The 21,539-nt window shown below is 25.3% G+C and overlaps 5 protein-coding genes and 1 non-coding gene across 6 annotated transcripts; 3 read left to right on the top strand and 3 right to left on the bottom strand.

The window, feature by feature from the left end:
* Window positions 1-882: 882 nt before the first annotated feature.
* AEP (apical exonemal protein, putative) lies at window positions 883-2,178 on the top strand (the record flags this gene model as incomplete). Its single annotated transcript, XM_029005170.1, has 1 exon — window positions 883-2,178. One exon carries the CDS (start codon window positions 883-885, stop codon window positions 2,176-2,178), a length of 1,296 nt encoding a protein of 431 aa, XP_028861786.1.
* A 600-nt stretch (window positions 2,179-2,778) lies between these two features.
* Window positions 2,779-3,672, bottom strand: PmUG01_09046400 (mitochondrial ribosomal protein S9 precursor, putative; the record flags this gene model as incomplete). The annotated part of the gene is made up of 1 exon (XM_029005169.1): window positions 2,779-3,672. The coding sequence occupies one exon, from the start codon at window positions 3,670-3,672 to the stop codon at window positions 2,779-2,781; it is 894 nt and encodes a 297-aa protein (XP_028861785.1).
* Window positions 3,673-4,412: 740 nt separating this feature from the next.
* PmUG01_09046300 lies at window positions 4,413-4,611 on the top strand. The gene has a single exon (XR_003751945.1). It is a non-coding gene; the product is annotated as an uncharacterized ncRNA (small nuclear RNA).
* A 1,586-nt stretch (window positions 4,612-6,197) lies between these two features.
* SUB2 (subtilisin-like protease 2, putative) lies at window positions 6,198-10,672 on the bottom strand (the record flags this gene model as incomplete). Its single annotated transcript, XM_029005168.1, has 2 exons — window positions 6,198-7,278; window positions 7,587-10,672. 2 exons carry the CDS (start codon window positions 10,670-10,672, stop codon window positions 6,198-6,200), a joined length of 4,167 nt encoding a protein of 1,388 aa, XP_028861784.1.
* Window positions 10,673-15,718: 5,046 nt separating this feature from the next.
* Window positions 15,719-17,651, top strand: PmUG01_09046100 (DnaJ protein, putative; the record flags this gene model as incomplete). The annotated part of the gene is made up of 5 exons (XM_029005167.1): window positions 15,719-16,492; window positions 16,917-17,045; window positions 17,143-17,239; window positions 17,391-17,449; window positions 17,610-17,651. 5 exons carry the CDS (start codon window positions 15,719-15,721, stop codon window positions 17,649-17,651), a joined length of 1,101 nt encoding a protein of 366 aa, XP_028861783.1.
* A 1,153-nt stretch (window positions 17,652-18,804) lies between these two features.
* PmUG01_09046000 (conserved Plasmodium protein, unknown function) lies at window positions 18,805-21,076 on the bottom strand (the record flags this gene model as incomplete). The annotated part of the gene is made up of 7 exons (XM_029005165.1): window positions 18,805-19,405; window positions 19,533-19,611; window positions 19,909-19,995; window positions 20,172-20,272; window positions 20,473-20,532; window positions 20,665-20,908; window positions 21,007-21,076. The coding sequence occupies 7 exons, from the start codon at window positions 21,074-21,076 to the stop codon at window positions 18,805-18,807; spliced, it is 1,242 nt and encodes a 413-aa protein (XP_028861782.1).
* Between the last annotated feature and the right edge of the window lie 463 nt (window positions 21,077-21,539).

Genomic DNA, 21,539 nt, shown 5'->3' with positions numbered 1-21,539 from the left:
GAATAAAAGTTGGCCGCAGTTTCAACAGAATTATAGGTGATATTTAAACTCAAAAAAATGAAAACTTTTGTTTGTCAATTCAAAATGCTAATAAAAAATATGCTTGCGCTTATTTTTGCTAAATGCACAAGATGCATTACATTTGTTCTTGTTGATTTTTGTCGTTATATATGTATATATGTACATATATATATATATATATATATATATACACGTAAAGTTGTATGCGTAATTCTTTCACATTTTATCATTATGTATTTTTTTTTTTTTTTTTTTTATCATCTAATTCGCATTCTGTTTTTGATGTAGCAGCTGTATGCATATATTTATACTTTTGAATAATTATATTTATATAAGCAAAATATGCGTAATTTTTTTTTTTTTTTGTTGTTCGAAAATATTCCGTTTTATTATATCAAATTTATACAATTATTTATAACGTACATTTTTTTGAAAAACATCTCACGAAGTGTGTGAAACATAGCTGGAAAAATGACCTATAAAAAATGATAAATGCAGTGTAAAACATTTAATATATAGCACACATTTTTTCCAACACAAAAACTGTAAAACGTGTGGATAATTTAAGCTGTTTAAAAAAAAAAAAAAAGAAAAAAGAAAAGCGAGTTAACACTTTTTGGCGCTACATTAACTTCATATCTTTAAATAATTAAGCAAAAAGGTAGATAGAAAGGAGGGATAGCATATACATAAATATATATATATATATACATATATATATGTATATATTTATATGCGCATTTAAATCTTTTTTTTTTTTTTTTTTCTATTCCTTTAAACTGTTACAGACTGCTCCTCAATCTGGTTCGTGTCGCTACGTTTAACTGCTTTTTCCCCTTCCCGCATTCACACGAAAAGAGCATGGAGAAACTATACAACTGCGAAATTTTAGACAAAAATAATATACTTTGTGATAGTGGAGAAAACGAGATATACAATTTAAAGCTAGCCGAATCTGATTCAAAAGGTTGCATCGATTCTACAATTCACAATATTTTAAATTACACGGAATTGTACAAAAATTTTAAAAAAAAGAATAATGTTAAATCATACAATAAGTTACCTGTACATGCATATAAATTTCCCAAAAATACAAAAAATGCAAATTTTGACGAATTAAAAAGAGAGTTCATATATAACCAACTAAATAAAGAGGCCGAAAAGGATAACGGTAAAAATGAAATGAATAATGAGAATTTAAATTATTATGAGGGTAATCTTAAAATTTTAATTCCTAAAGATGAAAAACGCCAAAGGGGTATCATTAAAAAAGAAAAAAAAAGTTTAAGAGAAAAGATTTATGATGGAGATGTAATGTTTTACGAAGATTACATAGAGCAATTAGCAGCAAAAGATTATGAATATTTTTTTAGAAAGCCTTATGAAATAAAAAGAAAAGATGAAGGAGGGAAGTATTACTTTTATGGGAAAAAAATGCCCATGGAATTAAATGAAGATATATACAGAAAATTTTATAATTTAGATGATGAATACTTTATCAAAAAATTAGACATAAAAGAGAAGCTCCATAAAAATGTAAAAAAAGATGTTGAAAAAGAAAAAAAGGAGGAAAAAGAAAAAATATTAGAAAAGGAGTATCAAAAATTAAGTTATGAAGATCGAAATTTTATACAAAAAATCAAAGAAGAAAATCATATGCAGATGTACGCTACGTACAAATTTTATAAAAAAAATAAAAATATATTCGAAAAAAATTTACCAGAAATAAAAAAAAAAGAATTATTGTTTGGTCATATTCCTGATATTATACTCCCTGCTAATACTAGAAAAACGAAGCACCCAAAAAATTGTACTGTTCCTGTAAGTAGTTTACATACGTATGCAAAATTTATTGATGATTTATTTAAGTGCCCCTACATATATACCGCCATTGATGAACAATTAGGAAAGTACTGGAAAACTAATGAAAATGAAGTTATACAAAACATAAAATCAGAACATATTAAAAAAGGCTATAAAAAAGATATATATTCTGCAACAAAAGAGCAGTTACAGGTTACCAGTGAAAAACTGAAAAATCTGCTTAAAAATGAAGAGAGTGCAAATAATAAAAACATGAATTTCACTGTAAAATTTAAAATACAAAAAAAAGAAAATAAAAATAAAACTGTCTGCAATGGTAGATATGTCATATAGAAAAGCAGAAAGATATCGATGTATATATAAATGCTTGCGCGTAAATTCTTTGTAATATTATTTGCGACAATATTGAAGGGAGCCGTAAAGACGAGAAGGGGACATGCTTATTTTACACAATGAAAATTTTATATCATTAAAAGAAAAAAGGAAAAAAATTTACGAACATAATTGCAGTTCTTTCTTTGTGCCTTATCCGCATATACTCTTTTTTACAATTATATATTTTGTTGTGTATGTCCATTTGTTCATATGTTCACTGCTCATTTGTGCATATGTTCACTGTGCATTTGTTCATGCATATTGTTTTTGTTAATTTTTTAAATAGTCTAATTACATCATTTATCGTTTTAGTTTTTCAAACTATATTGTTTTTAAAGCTTTTTGTGCGAATACTCAAATTACTGCTTCATTTTAAGGACTGTCTGAACTCCGTTTTTAATGAGACACTATATAGATATATACATTTGCATATATATACACAGACGTGTACATACCTTTTTTCCGATGCTTATATCATACCTTTCATTATAGCAACATAATTTTCTTGTTAAAAATCGGGTATACTAAAACACCGACAAAGGAGAACGTGCTGACAATTTACCTTTTTGACCACTGCTTCATAGCCCTTGATTTTTTCCTTCCAGGCATTTTCGGAAACTTCTGTCTCATGTCTTCGTACAAAATATCATGTTCTTTTAGTTCATCATAAATATATGGGCACGCGTTCACTAAAGCCCTTCCTATTGCTAATCTAGCAGCTTTTGATTGTCCGCTTATGCCTCCTCCTTTTAATTTTATAAATACATCATATACACATGCTGTTTTTGTTAAATAAAAGGGTTCTACCACATCCATTCTATTGTAAAAATAAGGCCAGCGGATATATAAATCTTCTTGGTTATTTATTTTGATAACACCTGTACCCCTTTTTATATAAACATATGCACAAGATCTTTTATTCGTGCCTATACCTTCTGATTCTTCTAACCATTCCATGTTATTATGAATAAATGTTTTTCCCCTTTTTTTATTAAAATTTTCAGTGAGAATCTTGTTAATAATACTCTCACTTAATTTATTTGCGCATTCACTTGTTTCAGTACTATTTAAAAAAGCTTCCTTTTTTTTTTCTTTCTCTTCTTCGTCTTCCATTTTTAGCTCTCTAATCTTTTCATCAATTCGATTTATTTCCAATGAATCTTTTTGCTTGTTTACTATACTTAAAAAATTCTCAATAACAAATGGGCTAGTGTCTGCAGAAAAAGGGGGTGATCTCATGATTATTTTTTGTATTTCTGTTGTGGTCTTAATCCCCATTTCTTTAGACAAATACAACGCTTCATCTAATGATAATATATATTCATTTTTCTCTTTTTTATTTATTCCTTCTTTTGAACAAGATGTATTTACGTATCTGCTGAAGTTATTTATCCTTACCTTCCTGTTGTACCCTTTCAGCAACTCTTTCGATATTTGGAATACACACATCATATTGTTCAAAAGTATTGAATAACATATTATATACGCATACGTATATAATATAAATGTTTATACTAAATGAATAAGTATACACTGTATTACATATATTTTTCTGCATTTTCAATACTCATATATATATATATATATATATATTTTTTTTTTTTTTTTTCACATCTTTCTATCCTATTTTTAATAGTTAGTGCGCACGATTTATCAGTTTCTCTTTCTTATCATGGAAGACCAAGGGCATGAATTTGGCAGAAATTTATTAAATGTTCTATTATTCTGCTTTGTTATGGTGCTTAGCTGTGTGATTCTCATGGTTAATTTTAACATGACTAGTTCATTATAATGCTTGATTAAATGTGTTGCCTTTCTACCATTTTTTTACCTATACATTCAACAACTATTTTTGGGTAAAATATATTTATATTTTTTTTTTTCTGCAAAAGGGAAAAAAATACAGAACATTTTTTTTTTAAGTTATTAAAAATGTAGGATTTAATATATTCTTAAAAAAAAATCATACTGTTGGGAAAATTTATTTTAGGTAGTTTTACTTGCATGTAAACTAACAAAAAAGTAGCTATAAAAAATTGCGCATATATATATGCATGTATATATTTGTGCGCACCAAATTGATAAGCAAAAAAATGCGTTACTGAAAAGCTGAAAAAAAAAAAAATTTACTGATAGGTACACCTTTCATAGGGAAAAATATACATAATAAAAATTTTATATATACATTAGTTACCCCTTCTCGGCCTCTTGGCTAAGATCAATTTGTAGTACCTGTTCTTATCAGCGTGATAGCTGATATGGTCTCAATTGAGACCTTATCAATTTTCACATTAATTTTTGATTGGGGAAAGGATAATTAGAAGCTTGCTTCTTATAACCTTTCGCGCGTTGCCTTACCCTAGCACAAAAGGTTTGTACAGTGCACCCTTTAACAATTTATAAGTATACCAATTCTTTTGCATAAATATGAAATAAAAATTTGTATAGGATCTAATAATATGTGCTAATGTGAATAGCTACTGTTCCTATTGGGGTGTATAATCCCCATTCATTATTGCTTCATATGTGTTGTACAAATATATATATATATGTATTATATAGAAATTATTTCTATTTTAACGTATTTTGAATTTTGAAATAATTTTTTTGAAGGAGAATTTATTATAATCAATGTAGCAGTTAAAAGCTTTTGGTATATTGTAAAGTTGAATATTGTAAAAGAAATCATTTATTATAAATAGAATGTACGTACATGTTAATTATCAATATATTAAATTATACGTAGTTTTTATGTATATTATTATAATAATTTTTATGAGAATTTTTATATTATATTTATTGAGCCTACTCTATTCAGAATTAATAAATTCAGAAATATAGGATGTTGTTATAAAGGAATATGTAATTGTATTTTCTGCATTTATGTGGTAATTTCTTTTTTTTGTTTTTTAGTTTAAATTTGTGTAATATTAATTTTAATTTTCTTTTTTAAGATAAGTGATATTATTGTTTTACCTTATACTATACAATCTTATAAAAAGAGGAACAATAATAAATAAAGCATTATATTTTATTATAACGTAAAACTCATATGTAGCCCATATTTTTGCTATTGTTTTTTTTAATGTTTGTTGTTAATAATTGTTTTAAAGCAGTGATATTAAAAATTTTAATTCATTTTTAAGGATTATATGGTAAAACTTCCTGTAAGTTCATTGTAGGTTTTGCACATTTTGCACAAAGTGAATTTAGTATCCCGACTATATATATATATATATATATATATATATATATATATTCTTACATATGATGTTATTGAGTTATAAATTTATACATAATGCGTACGTGTTAATTTAATTACCTTCACTTCGAAATGTTGAACCACCTTTTTATTAAAAGCTATTACGATTCATTATAAAATAAATTGTTATTAATGGTTACAAAATAAATATAATATGTGTATGAATTTAACGAAGGTAAAGTGGAAAGAGGAAATAATTAAATGAAATCAATGATACTGAAAAATAATAAAGAAAAATAATAAATTAATAAGGAAAAAATATAGGATGGTTCAAACAAATATTATTATGATAATGCAGCAAAAAATTTGTAGGTACTACTAAATATATTGAGTGTTGTGTAAATTAAAAAAAAAAAAAATAATAAAATTAAACAATTAAACAATTAAACAATTAATTAGTTTATCAAAGATTTAAGCAGCTAAACAATTAAGCAATGCGAATATCCTTTTTGAGGTAAATAATATCAAATTATGAGGAAATTAAACAATTGCATTTTAGTAATAATATATATAGTAAAAGGGTTCAGAAATTATAATCAATACCAATTTATTTTCAACCCATTTGCGCATACTTTTAGTGTGCGAAAGTATATGTATATGATATTCTTGGATGAACACACACATGTACACTAAACCGTACACTCATCAATACATCCATACAATATGTTGATCGGCAAATGCGCCATGCTACGGATAATGCCCCTTGCTGTTTCAATTATTCCATGAACATATCATCTAATTTGTTTAGCGTCTCGTTAACGTTTTTATCTCCCGAAATTTTGGTATCCCCACGCCTTAACGCCGATCTATTTACTAAGTCGCAGTTTTCGAATTTCAGTTTTTTTGGTACATCATTCATTAAAATAGAATTTCTATCTTTTCCTTTAATAATACTAAATCTTACACGGTTATTTAATTTTTCTATATGTTCTTTCTTTTCTTTTTCAAGATCTTCACATTTTGGACCATGTAAGATATGTCTTTTCTCCGCCACGTTATAATTTTCAAAGTTATGTTCATTATCGTCATTACAGTATTCATCATGATATATTTTTTTCGTCATATAAATTGTCCCTGCAACAATTAACAAAAATGCTACAAAAAACAAAGCTAACGATGTAATAAGAAAATAATTATCTGTTTCGTATAAATTATATAAAGCGTTTTCACATATATAAGACAGCACTTCATCATTACTAGCTTCATTGCTATCAATATCCATTTTCTTTCCATATCTTGGTGATTCTTTAAAATTTGCTAATTTTGTATTAGTTACTATTTTTATAGGTATTAAAATTTCACCATAAACATTAGAATTTTCTTCAGTAGGCATAACTGCTATAACAATATCAGTTTCATATACTCCGTTTTTATATGCTGAAAATACAATAGGTATATGTTTTTTTTGCCCTTTATCTAAATTAAATTTAACAAAATGGCAATCCATCTGCATCCATAACCCTCCTAATAATGTCGTTAATACAGCCGCTTCTGCATTTACTAAACTGTCATTAATTGTTTTCCTTCTTCGAGATACAACTTTGATAGATGTCCTAGTTATAATGTCTAACACCTCCTCAGCTGAAGGAATAAATCCTTGGTTGTAACAAACTGAGTATATTAATGCATTAACTCCACATACATGAGGAGCTGCCATGGATGTTCCTGTGTTTATTTTGTATGAGTTGTTAGGTGTAGTTGAATATATGTGGTGCCCTGGAGCAAGTATGTGAACACTCTTTACCCCGTAGTTAGAAAAGGGAGAAATTTCGAAATTCTTGCTGATGGACGCAACGCTGCAGGGAGAAGTGGTGAAATGAAAGGGGGAGAAGTAAAAAATTGGTGAAGTAAAATGGAGGTTTAATAAAAAAGGGAGATGGAGAAGGACAATATAATAAACATGTCGTAAAATGCCTTAAAGTAAGGTATCCTATCATGAGATAAAACACCAATAGATATAGAGTACTTGAAAAGCATGATACGAAAAGATACAACAACAGCATCATCAGCAACAACACAAAAAAAGTGCGCTTTCATTATAATAGTGAAACTTGAGAGAACACAGCAAAATATCACGACAAATCAAGAAATAGCATTCGAGTACCTGTACACATGGGGAAGCATAAAATTTGCGGGATACAAAGGATGTTCATCATTATTTTTATTTTCGTTTCCTGCAGCTGATACCAAAACAGTCCCTTTTCCATTAAAGGTATATTTTAATCTCTGAACAGCTAAATATATGTTAGGATCATATTTACTAGAACCCCAGCTGGCATTAATAATTGGTGCTTTATTTAATATACAAACATTTATAGCTTTAATAGCATGAAAGCTACTTCCATATTTTGCTCCATCAATAAATCGTAAAGATATTAGTGTAATATTAGGAGCTACACCAACCATACCTAAATCATTTACTTCTCCTCCAATAATTCCTGTAACGTGTGTCCCATGACCTGATGAATCTGTTGGATTCTTTACCATAAAATCGTAAAAGCCTTCTGTCATTTCGTATTTATCTGTATATTCTGGAATATATATATTTTTCATTAAATCAATATGATTTTTATCTACTCCTGAATCTATAACACATACCTTTACATTTTTATTTCCATATCCTGCTAAAAACCACGCATTAAAAACTCGTATAATAGACAGATTCCATGTAGAATATTCTCTTAATTCTTTTGGAAGGAAATTTAATATTTCTTTTTGGACACGGAAATTTCTTTTATTCATTTTTCGTGCAAATGATATGAAGGGATCCATGCTCCAGAACTTGCGTAAGAACGAATATTTTATATTATATAAGTTTTTCTTTTTTTTAATATATTTTTTCTTCCCTTCCTCTTTCTTTTTTTCTTTTTCTTCTTGTCCAAATCCAGCTTGCCCTTTTCTATTTGTATCAGCATGTTCTCCATCCTTTATAGGACCAGCATTTGTGTAATTCATACCATCGTCCTTATTATAAAGATGATCATTGTTTGTGTCAAATGTTACATACATATTTGAGAAGCTCCAATTTTCTGTATATTCTTCTAATTCTTTGTATAATATTGTTAAAGCCTCTTTTAGTATATGGTAATTATTCATATCAAAAACATTTGGCACAAAAAAACATAAAAAATTTATTGGGGAAGAGACATCATAAGATATTTTATCTACTTCCTCAAAATTCTTTTTTATGTATGTCTCAAATTTATTATTCGCATTTTTTATAACATTTTTCATGAAAGGGGAGTGTAAATCTAGATCTCCTCTCAGCACAAATATTAGTTCTTGATTTGAAGAATCACCATTTTTCAGATTAAGGAGGTATTGATCTACCACTTTGTCTACACTTAAAATACTGTTTACATCATCCGGATTCATTTCCTTACTATTGTCATTTTTTTTTGCACTCTCTTTATCCTTGGTTTGGTCTGAATCGCTCTTTACTTTATGTTCATCACTTGAAAATGATAAGAAGTTGAGCAAACGTTTTAACATCCCTGCTCCACCTCTACCACTACTACTACTGTTAGTACTAGCACTGTAGCTGCTACTGCTAGTACTACTATTATCACTACCACCGCTACTATCGCCTCTTACTTCTTTCCTCTTTTCACTCCTTATTTTATTCTTGTAAGCCTTGCTAAAATCAAGGGTTCCCATTCCATCATATAAATTCCTATGTTTAATACTTTCATCCTGTTCATCTTTTCCCCCCTTTTTCTTTTGAATAAAATTTGTTTCTTGAATTGCACTTGGAATTCCAACTGCTCCCCGTTTCTCAGCTTCTTCCCTATTCTCAGCTCCTTCCACTTTCTCATTTGTTCCCCCTTTCCCAGTTGCTCCCCTATTCTCAGCTCCTTCTCCTTTCTCAGGAGCTTCTACCTTTCTGGCCACTTCTCCTTTTCCAGCTACTTCTTCCGTTTTAATTGCTACTGGTTTAGGATTTTCCTCTCTTTCAGCGTCATCTTCGTTTTCATCCTCTTCAGCTTCAACGAATTTAGGATTTTTTGTTATTAAAACTACCTTATATTTTTTATTTCCTTTATTGGTAAGTACTATATGTCTTTGGTGAGTATAAGTAGTTCTATTTTTTTCATTATATGGTATACTTAAGTTTCCGATGCTAAGTTTTGAAATTTCTGATGCATCCACTGAAATGTCACTTAACAAATCGTTTGAATTTGTTACAATTGTGTAATTATTAAATTCCCGTGATATTATTTCATCATTCATATCTTTTCCATCTTCATTTAATTCATAATTTTTATCTTTTTGATCAACATCGTCTGAGCTTTCATTTTCTTCTTCTTCTTGATCTTCATCATGGAGATTGCTATGCTCACCATTTTGATTATCACCTCTATCATTATGTATATCAACTTTATTTTGCTTTTTCTCTTTCTCATTTTGTCTTTCATTTGCCTCCTTTTCTCTGGCATGTAAGTTGTGTTCTTTCCCTTGTTCTTCCTGTTTTATTACTTCACCAGCTTGTCCTTCAGCTGACTTCCCTTTCATTTCATTTACATCCACTTCATTTTGTCCTTCTGCTCTTACTGTACGAGATGGCTTTGATATTTCTTCTTCATTTGAGCCAATATCTTCTACGTGCATATCCTTTTTATCTAAGTTGTCAACATAACCTATATTTCTATCCTTAATTAAGCTATCAAATTCATTTGATTTACTTATAACATCCGTATGATTATCATTATTTCTCATTCCAATATTTATCGCGGAAGATGTAGCACTATGTTTATTTCGTTTTCCTAATTTATGAGGATCGTTCTGATTCCTTCCTTTTAAAATATCACGCTGTTCATGGGGATTTTTTAAAGAAAACTCAAGAAAATGTATCTGTTCGTTTGATTCTTTATTTTGTTCCTTTTTCTCTTCTTTAATATCTTCTCTTTTTTTTTTCTTTTTTTTTTTTTTCTTTTCCTTCTCTTTTGAAATTTTTAGTTTTTCAAAATTAGCTGAAATCTCATAAACATCAAATAGGGGTTTATAACTCTCTTTTATTTCATCTAAGTATTCTGTCTTATCTATTGTGCCATTTATCAAAATTCTACTTCTTCTCTTGATTAACTTAATATTATATACCCCTAACACTTTTAAATATTTTTGGTTGTGGCAATTTTTGTAAAATATAAAATTCGCTAATATTAAAGTTAGAACATAAAATGAGTTCAACATTTTGTATAACATAGAGTTAACAAAATAGAAAAACATAGAAAGAAAACATGGAAAGAAAACATGGAAGAAAAATAAAGAAAGAAAGCATGGAAAGAGAGCATGGAAAGAAAACAAGGAAAGAAAACTTAGAAATAAAATAAATAAATAAAAATAGCTTATAGGTATGGAATATATCAAAAAGGTAATTACGTTTTCGAAAAAAAAATTTTTTTTCCGTAAAACAAACACCGAATTGTAAATATCAAAATGGAAACACGCAAAACCTGCGGTAGGAAGTGTATACATGTGTGTGAGTGTTTGTTTCTGAGTTTGTATGTGTATGTAAAAGTAGTAAATCCCTGTGAATATATATTTAGGTTCATTTCTGTTGCTGCGACGCCATTTCAACGGTGCAGAAACATATTACATTGTAGTTCAGTCTCGAATCTCGATATATACGTTCATGTACATTTGAAGTTATTTTTTCATAACGTGCATATTAAAAATATTTAACGTTAACTTCAGGCCAACAGAAATGTATTCATATATGCCTATATATATACATACATATATACACATCACCAAAAAATTAAGATAGACTCTCCTTTAACGAATCTACACATATTATAAAAACATAGGTCGCAATGGAAAAGTCCAAATATCACAAAAAAAACAAAAACAAAAAAATATATACAAATAAAACTTTAAATTTACGTAGTTCATTTGCTGATTCATTGCTTTTTTTTTCTATTTAACTATTTTCCTATACAATAATAATTATTTTCATTTATTCAGCGCCCATAAACCCGGGCATATATATGTGTGCAATGTACATATGTATATATGTAAATTTGTACATATATATATATATATATATATACGTGTTCGCGTTTGAGCGAATATATATTCCCTGTTGCGGGTAACATAAACTCTATTACAAGGAGAGCTTGTCATTTCATATAATAAAAGTGTGTAAAAACATCTTATTATATAATTCTAAAAATATATTTTTTAATAACAAACATATATTACACACTTCTTCAATTTTATTATTTAATTTCCTCTTTTTACATGAAATATATTGATCGATATTACTTTTACTGGTATCTTATATATATAACATTTTTATGGAAAATAAAGTTTTTTTAAAAAATCTTGCTTGTGTGTAAAGCTTGTAAAAAAAAAAAAAAAAAGTGTGGTTCCTAAAGAAGCTTAATTTATAAAAATTTTCTATATAAGCTGCACGGTGTATTTTACGTATACATATGTATATATATATATATATATAATGATTTTTTTTTTTTTTTTTTTTTTTTGTGAAATTTTACAGATTATCTACTTACGTTCATTTAAATTTTTAAGCATAAACGTAACGAGCGCAACCAGTAGTTGTTTTATTAGCTTTTTCGGAAAAGCAAAAAATAGTTAAAAAAATTTTTTAAATTAAAAAACCAAAAAAAATGAGAAAATAGCATGTACATATAAATATCAAAATTTTTAAAAAAGGGAAAAATGGAAAAAAAGCAAAAAATAGAAGATGCTAATATTAAAAGTTGACTAATACATCTTTGATTTAATTACACTACTTTTTCTCTTACCCATTTTTTTATATTTCGATCTTGAAGTAGTAATATCCTTATAAGCAAAAAAAAAAAAAAAAAAAATAGTTACCTATATTTCAATGTTGTTAATCTGTTCCAATTTAATTTTGCTTTTTATGGTTGCATGCTTAAATTGTGTTAATTATTAAAATAAAGAAAAATTTTTAAAAGGGAAAAAAAGTCAAAAAAAACAACATATAAAAAAGGCAAATAGATTAAAGAAAAGTAAAACAAGGAATATATAAGGCACAAAAAAAAAAAAAAAAAAGCAAAAAAGGCAAAAAAAGCAAAAAAGGCAAAAAAAGCAAAAAAGGCAAAAAAAGCAAAAAAAGCAAAAAAGGCAAAAAAAGCAAAAAAAGCAAAAAAAACAACCAGAAAAAACCGAAACAGTAATTCCGGCAAAGAAAAAATTTTCCTTCAAGTATAATTTTAAAAATAAATGAAAAAGGAAAACACATTCTCAATATTCTCGAGCTTTTTCACGCGTTGTAGATCTGAAGGTGTAAAAAGTGTAAATTTTCATGATCACCCGAATATTTTATGCTACTATTTCACGGAAATTTGTATAAAGAAACATTAATTTAAATATGCAAATTTATGCTGTTTATTTGTAGTCACCCTTCTTTTCAATATTATTTTATTATAATTTATTTCATGTAATTTAACGTAATTTAATTTAAATACATTTTAAAATTAAACCGAAATTTTTTTCGTGAAAGGAGCGACAATGCATAATTGTAAATTAAGGAGATATCAATAAGTTAAAGTTAGGGTTAAAAACTGTTACAAAAAAAATTTACAATTTTTTATTTAATAAAATGAATTAACACCTTTGTTGGTACATCCTTCTACGTATATATATATATATATATATATATTTATGTGCTTCTGTAAGTAAAATAAAATTTTATTAAAAAATATCTTTAAATTCGCCTTAAAAGGAATGCTAGTAAAAAAATTATTCTTTAAAATATAGATTAATGCAAATTTTCTTTATCCTTAACATTCGATAGAAAAATAGTTCTCTTAAAGATATATATACTTTAAAACAAAAAAAAAAAAAAAAAAGAAAATGAAAAAGAAAAAGAAAAAAAATATTTATAAGGGTTTATTTTATACATTGTAATAACATTGTAAAAGAATGCAAGAAAAACGTGAAAAGCAGTTCCTTATTTTCTCTTTTCTTTTATCTGTCATACAAAAAAAAAAAAAAAAAAACAACGAATAAAGAATAATGTTTCCATTTTAAAATATACATAAATATGTAAAACAAAATATACTCAAAATATTCAATTTTACTTATTTCCCTTTCCCATTTCTATATTCTTATCTCTTTAATTTTTAATACAAAAACTTGGATGTTATTGCAACGGTTATTATATATATGTTTATATATATATTATATACATATTATAATCATATATTAGCAATCTTGCTAGAACAGTGTAATAATAGTTTGCAATATATATATGTACATTTTTTATAATAAATCATGAGATTACTGAGTTTCCGTTTCCTTTTTATGTTTTATATTTTCCATATATATGCTTTATACGTATAATACAGAACTGTATACGAATAGCGACTGCTACCATATACAATTAATGCCAAAGCTAGTTATAATATATGGACACTTTGTTATTGCATTTGAGTAGTTTGTAACATCTGCGTATATAAATTTTCCTTATATTGCTTTTTAAAAAAATTACTAGTATTTTTTTAAGTCATATATTAATATATGTTATGAAATTATACAGTTTTTTAATACATTGCAACACTGTAGTGTTAATTATCCGAATATATATCACATTGTTTACTTTTACATATATATACTTATACATGTAGTACTTACTATATAATTGCGTAAATAATACTTATTCTTACCATATATCGAGGTATATATTTACTTATTTTACATAATTATTTATGCTTTCATTTTTTTCGTGGTTTCCTTCGTGTTCCGAATAAAAAAAAGAAAAAATTTTATTGTAATATTTGGCAAAAAGAATTCATAAGAAAAAAAGTAAATTTTTATGAGGTAAATATATAAAAAGAAAAAAAAAAAAAAAAAAATTATAAAATACAAACTGATATAATTTCTTTTTTTTTTTGCAAAATAATGAAATTATATTTTACAATATATATATTGGAACAATAAAAGAAAGATATCCTAAAAATGTTATTAAAATAATTGAAAGTTTGTAAAAAAAAAAAAAAAAATGAAAATTTTAAAATATTTTATATAGCAAAATTGCTTGTTTAAACTAAATATTTTTTCTTTTTTCACAATTATATAATATATATGATTTTATACGAATATACATACATAATACATTTATATTATGTATAAATATTTATGTACAAGAAAACATATATAATAAGTATTTCTGTTTCTTTCTTTTTTTTTTTTTTTTTATCTTACCTATCTTTTTTATGTATCTTGTTCATATTTTTTATATTTAACTTTTTTTTTAAAACAAAAGAAAGGGGATTAAAATTACAGGTATTTATAAGTACTGTTTAAATTAATTTTTCCTTCAGTGGCTTATGGAATATTACTTATACATATATAATGTATATATATGTATATTTGTGTTACTGAAGAGGCCAAGATAATTGTGTCTCTAAATGAAAGCTATAACTATAATTAGAATATCAAATCCAGCTCGTGAGCTACATTAATCTGTTTTTTTCTTACATTTCGTCATGTGGGAGAGAGGATGACATAATACTCTTTTTCGACACGTATGACACATAAATAAATATATATATATATATATATTTATACGTATATGTATAAAATAATAGAGTAACAAAATACATAATGCGTATGAAACTGAGGGTATGAGGTATAAGAAGACTGTAACAAATGTACAAATGTGAATATACATATATATGTACGTATATATATATTTACATATATATATGTGTGCTGAAAAAAAGACGTAGCCAACATAATTCAAGAAAGGGAAGAAAACATTTTCACAAAATTGAGGACACAAGAAACGAATGAACGAAAAAGGACAAGGAGACTTTTTTTTTTTATGTGTTTTCAATTGCTAGTTATGTCAGAATAATTTGATACGTTCATGTAAATATATATATATATATACACATATACATGTACACAATAATAACCATACTGATACCATGTCATATATTTCCACGTACGATTTCCCCAAATTTTGATTAATGGAATAACAAAATTAATAATATATATATATGCAGTTATGTTTTTAAGTAGGCATTTGCAAAAGCTAGAATTGCAAAATTACAAGAATACAGAATAAAGTAGGACTGTAACTGAAAAAAGTTAATGATTTATATATAACGCAAGGGAAAAAAAAAAAAAAAAAAAAAAAAGGAAAAAAGGTGGAAGAGGTAAAAGAGGAAAAAAGTGTAAAAAGTATAAAAAGTATAAAAAATACTATATAGTCAAACAAAAGATATATAAAAAATTCGCAAAATGATAGGGAATAAGGAAGAAGCTTATGAATGTTTTAATTTAGCCTTAAAATATATGAAAGTTGGGAACTATAGTCATGCAAAAAATTTATTACTAAAATGCAAAAGAATGTTCCCTGATATTGATATAAGTGAAAAATTAAAAATATGTGAAGAGGAATTGAACAAAACAGAACATATAGGAAAAGAAAATGAAGTACATAATAATAATAATAATTCAACTTTTAGAAATAATCAAGGTAATTTACATGAACGTCATAAAACAAAAGATGAATGTTTAGAAAAAATTTTGAGAACAAATAATTACTACGAAATTCTGGGTATACCAAAAAATAGTAATGATGAAACTATTAAGAGCGCTTACAAAAAATTAGCTAAGTTATATCACCCAGATAAAAATAAAGAAAAAGGAGCAGAAGAAGCTTTTAAGAAAGTTTCTAAAGCTTTCCAACATTTAATAAATAAAGAAAAAAGATATGAATATGATAATAATTCTGAGACAGATCACCATCATCAAACTTTTAGAACAACTCATTATTATTATAATGACGAAACGTTTACTCCTGAAGATCTTTTCCGTAGTTTTTTTGGAATAAATTTTGCTACATGTAATAATAGACAATTTAGAGCTAATGTCAATACTAATAGAACTTATGCAAACACTAACAACAATTCTAATAATAATAGTCAACGAAATTATTCCTTCGTTCAAGTTTCCATATTTTTAATAATGTTTATTATTTTCTTTTTATCAAGTCATTTTGAGCAGCCTAAGGTAATAATATGCATCTCTATTTTTTATTCTATCATATTCTTTATATATAGTAGTGTATATATATGTTCGTATATATATATATATTCATGTATATGTACATATATATATTTATGTATATGTACATATATATATTTATGTATATTTATTTTGTGAATTTGCGCACATTTATATTTAGCAGTTTTCCTAGGACCATAAAGCGAAAAAATTTTAAGTCATGTACACGTACATATATATGAATACATTTATATATGTGTGTATATGTATATGTGTATATATATACATGCTTGTGTTTATATACATATATATCCCTTTGCTGTATAATTTCTACCGACAAAAAAAAAGAAAAAAAAATATGAGCCATGCAAGTTGATTGTACCACATAATTATAATATTAAAAAAATATATTTTTCTCCATTTTTAATAGGCTGTATATTCCCTTCAAAAAACAGGTTACTTTGATACGTTAAATTACACATCTCTAAACAATATTCGATTTTTTACAAAAAGATCATTTAATTATAATTATCCTAGAAATAGCCATGCGCGCTTTCAAGTAATTGCTTTTTTTAATACAAATATTATAGCTAATTCGTTTAATTGTATTAAAGTTTATTATTTGTTGTTTACATTTCCTTTTTTCTTTTTAACAGATTGAATACGAAGTAGAATACAAATATTATGAGCATGAATGTCATATTTTAACCAAGAAAATAAAAAATGATTACTACAAGCAAAAGAATCAATATCGTAATACTAATTTTTCTAAGCTTAAAATTATTTTGTCTTATTCATTTATATATCTATAAATACTATATGTATATATATATAACATACAATCATTCTCCATTATTTTTATGAAAATTTTTTATGGATATACGGTTTTTCTTCTATTTTTTAGAACAAAAATTAAATTATCAAGATATTCCAGAGAGTTGCATGAAACTGAAGACATTAGAGGTATTTTTTTATAGTTTATATAAAATGTAATGAATTATGCGTTGTATTTTTACATGAATTGTACATAATTTTTACGAAATGCATAGTATTAGTGTGTGTGCAAGCCCTTGTAACATGTACATATATATATATATATACTTGCACATCTTACTCTTCTTAGGAGCAGTATAATAACTTCATATTAAAGATGAAGAAGCGATAGTAGGAAAAAAACATTTATACCTACAAATTTTTTAAATTTAAAATACAATTTGAAAAAAAAGTGAAAAAGATTATTTTATTTTTTTTTTTTTTTTGATTTTAATATTTTAGAATACCATCTTCCTATGCTTTTTAAATAAAGTTTTTGTGAACATATTTTAAAATGATATAAATTTGATCCAAATTATTATATACATATGTATATTTGTATTTTTGTTTTAATTATTGCGAAAGCATATATATTTCAAAAACAATTATGAAAAATATGCTCTAACATTTTTTATCAGTAGGTTTTATTATTTACCAATTGTTTCTTTCATATCCCTTATATATATATTTAAACATGCATTTTACTTTTTTCGTTATTGTATTTGTAATTTCAACATCGCAGATTTTTTGAATTCAATATAATAAGTATGCTTAAAAAAATGATACTTATGCATATATACACATATAAGTACATATATTAGAAATATTTTAAGTTACATATTTCTTCCATTCAGTGTGCATTATATATATATAATGTTTTATTATCTCCCTCATATATTTTGTTTACATGCATGTGTATGTATATGTATATACATATATATACACGATTGCATTTTATATATGTTGTTGTATTTCATATAAAAATTAACATTTTTTTTTGAAATAGTTAATTGTTTCATAAAATTTACTACATATCTTCGTATCTTTTTTTATTTTTTTGAACTTAATGTATATATATATATATATATATATATATATATGTATGTATAAATGGTATAATATCCCACTTTAATTTTTATGGTAATAATATGAAAAACAAAATATTCTAAAAATTATCATTAATTTTTAAGTAGATATACGCACAAAAAAAAAAAAAAAAAATAAAATAAAAGTAATGAACTAATTTGAGGTTTTATTTGTACTTAAATCCCCTAAACTGTTAATATGTGTCATTTTTGTTGTAATTTTGCAAGAATTTTATTCTGCACACACTCCCTTTCTAATGTTGTAATTGCTTTTTCGTTGATATTAAATTAGAAAATCCTTAGGCATGCTAATATAAAAAGCAGAATAAATCATGCCTTATTCAGGTTGTTATTAGGACTATTTTTTATTTTAAGCTCATATTTAACTTAATATGCTATTATATAAAAATTTTATGAAGATTACTGTGACATGCTGTCGGATGTATGAGATGAGTATTCATCATTGCTATTAATGTACATTTTGTCAGTTTCATATAATTTTTTTTCTTCATTTTTTATTATATCTTTTATATATTCATAACCAAATTCTTCAATATTATTAGATGATAAAATTGTGGGGAAATCATTTTTGTTTTCTTTATTACAATTAATGTTCTTGTTACCGAGATTTACAATATTATTCTCACAATTCTTATTATTGCTTTCTCCATTTATATATGTATCATTTATCTTCTTTTTTTTTTTATTATAAGATATCACATCTTTTATATTATTATTATAAACATTATTTTCATTTCTAGCCGATTTAACGAAATAAGTTGTCTCATCTAATTCTTCATTTTTTTTCTTTTTTGTATTAGATTTATTCATCATTCTTTTGAAGTTAACAAAATTTAAATAATGTATTATTTCATTCATACACACTAAAATGGCGTTAAAAAAATTGTCGTTCAATCCTTTTAAGATAACTGTTTTCTCTTTTTCTTTGTGTTTCATCTTTCTGAATATGTGAATGCTCTTAATATCATATATAAAATAGGCGTCTTCTATATCATAAAAACTGCATTTTAAGAAACAAAAAAAAAAAAAAAAATACATATACAAATGCACATATATATATATATATATATTTATTTATTTAAATATTTCCATATTATTTTAGGAAAAATATTTTTTATGCTATTTACCTGAACTGTTTCAATACACTGGGGTTTACACCCTTTATAGTTTCCTGATATGTATGAGAGTACACTGTTAAAAAATTTTCTAAAAAAATTAACACAGATTATATATAGGAGGTATCACATTAGCAGTTACTATACACATTTATACGTTTAAAATAAAATTACCAAATAAAATAGAATGTGGAGTTAAATGCAAAATTGACCAATATGCATATGTACATATACATATATATATATATATATATATATATATATATATATATATATATATATATATATATATATGTATATATTAACTTACGCATCCGCATAATTGTTTAATTAAAAAATTAAGTACTCTTTTTCAGATATGGTTTTAGTTTCTAATTTTGAATAGTACCTATATTAGTGCCGTCTAACACGATGTAGTGCAATTTTTTTTTCTTATAACTTTCAAATATATTTTTAATAAGCAATCCATTACAACCTAATAAAAACAAAAAATCAAAGTTGTTCATCGCTTCTTCACATTTTAAATAATTTACAGGAGGACGATAGCCATTCCACAAAATATTCCGTACATATAAATATATATATATATATATACATATACTTATGTCTATATCTATATGTGCGCACCTCTTCATATTTGTTTTTTTATACCTTCTTTTCCTATATCCCAGGCCTTTTTATAAGACATATTTAACAACGAAATTTCGGGAACGTTCTTCCCTAAAGGTTTCCATTGAAAATTGTCTATTTTTCTAACATGTTATGTATATGTACATAATATTGTGTGTGTTTTTTTACTTTTAGAACAATTTCAATTATTTTTCGTACATATCGAATCTAAGAGTTTTACGTATAAGTGCATCGTTTCCTTTTTTTTTTTTTTTTTTCTTTTTGCACACGCAGAATTTATGTAAATACGGACAAACAAAAAAAATTTTAAAGGAAGACTTACTTTGTTTTATCTGTACCAGTGATCATGTTTCCATAACTTTTGAACGGGAAGTTCTCAACACTTTCAAGTATAAAATAAAAGGAATTTTAATAGGTAAGATATTTAGATGTGCATAAATACATACATATTTGTATATACAATATATATTCTTCAGAGTATGTCAATTTAATGCATTTTTTTTTTTTTTCTGACCTGTTCATATTATTTATAAAACTAGCTGTATAACATTTTTTATATTTTCTCTCTTTTTTTGTTATGAAATTATTACTAACATAAGAGTAAATTGGAATATGTTTTTCATCTGTAGAATAAGTGTTATAAATACTTGAATTTTCGCTTTCATTTGAATACTGGAAATTGGATTCATCCGAATTTTCTAAAAATTCATTTAAATCTTGGTACGATTCCACACATGTTTCACTTGCATTGTCTTGTACTACAGAATTAAAAAAATAAATAATCTTGTTATTTATACATAAAAAAAGGAGCAGAACAGCTCATCATATTTATGTTCAGGTAAAAAAGAATTAGTACTCATATCATTGTAGGAAATAAAAACTTCATTCATATTTTCATTTGTTAACGAGTCCGTTAATTTGTCCATTTATTCACCCATTAATACTTTTAAAACAGGGAAAAAAAAAAAAAAATCAATTACATACACATATATACGTGAATAAATGTACAAACGTAAATAATTGTACATACAAACATAAATATGCATATTAACAATAACTGATGTGTGTAATATGGCTTAAGAAATTGTGTTATACTTTTATAATAGTACAACTATTAGCATTATTGAATCTGTTTTTCATATTTTTTTTTTCATATATTAAAGATGTTTGCGCTTTAGAAAAATTTCTTTTGGCAAAATATAAATTATTATTTTAACAAAGAAAAGAAAAAAAAAAAAAAAAAAAAGGAAAAAAGAATGCTAATATTACGCATTTATTTAATAAAAGGCAAAGTGGTTACATAAAATTGCATGAAAAACAAAAATTTATGTAAAATATAAATTTATAATTAAAACATATTTTATTTTTTATTTTTAATTGTGCACAAAT

The sequence above is a fragment of the Plasmodium malariae genome (assembly GCF_900090045.1).
Source record: "Plasmodium malariae genome assembly, chromosome: 9".
Taxonomy (NCBI): domain Eukaryota; phylum Apicomplexa; class Aconoidasida; order Haemosporida; family Plasmodiidae; genus Plasmodium; species Plasmodium malariae.
Note: the sequence above shows the minus strand (reverse complement) of the source record. Positions and strands in the feature narration are given on the sequence as shown.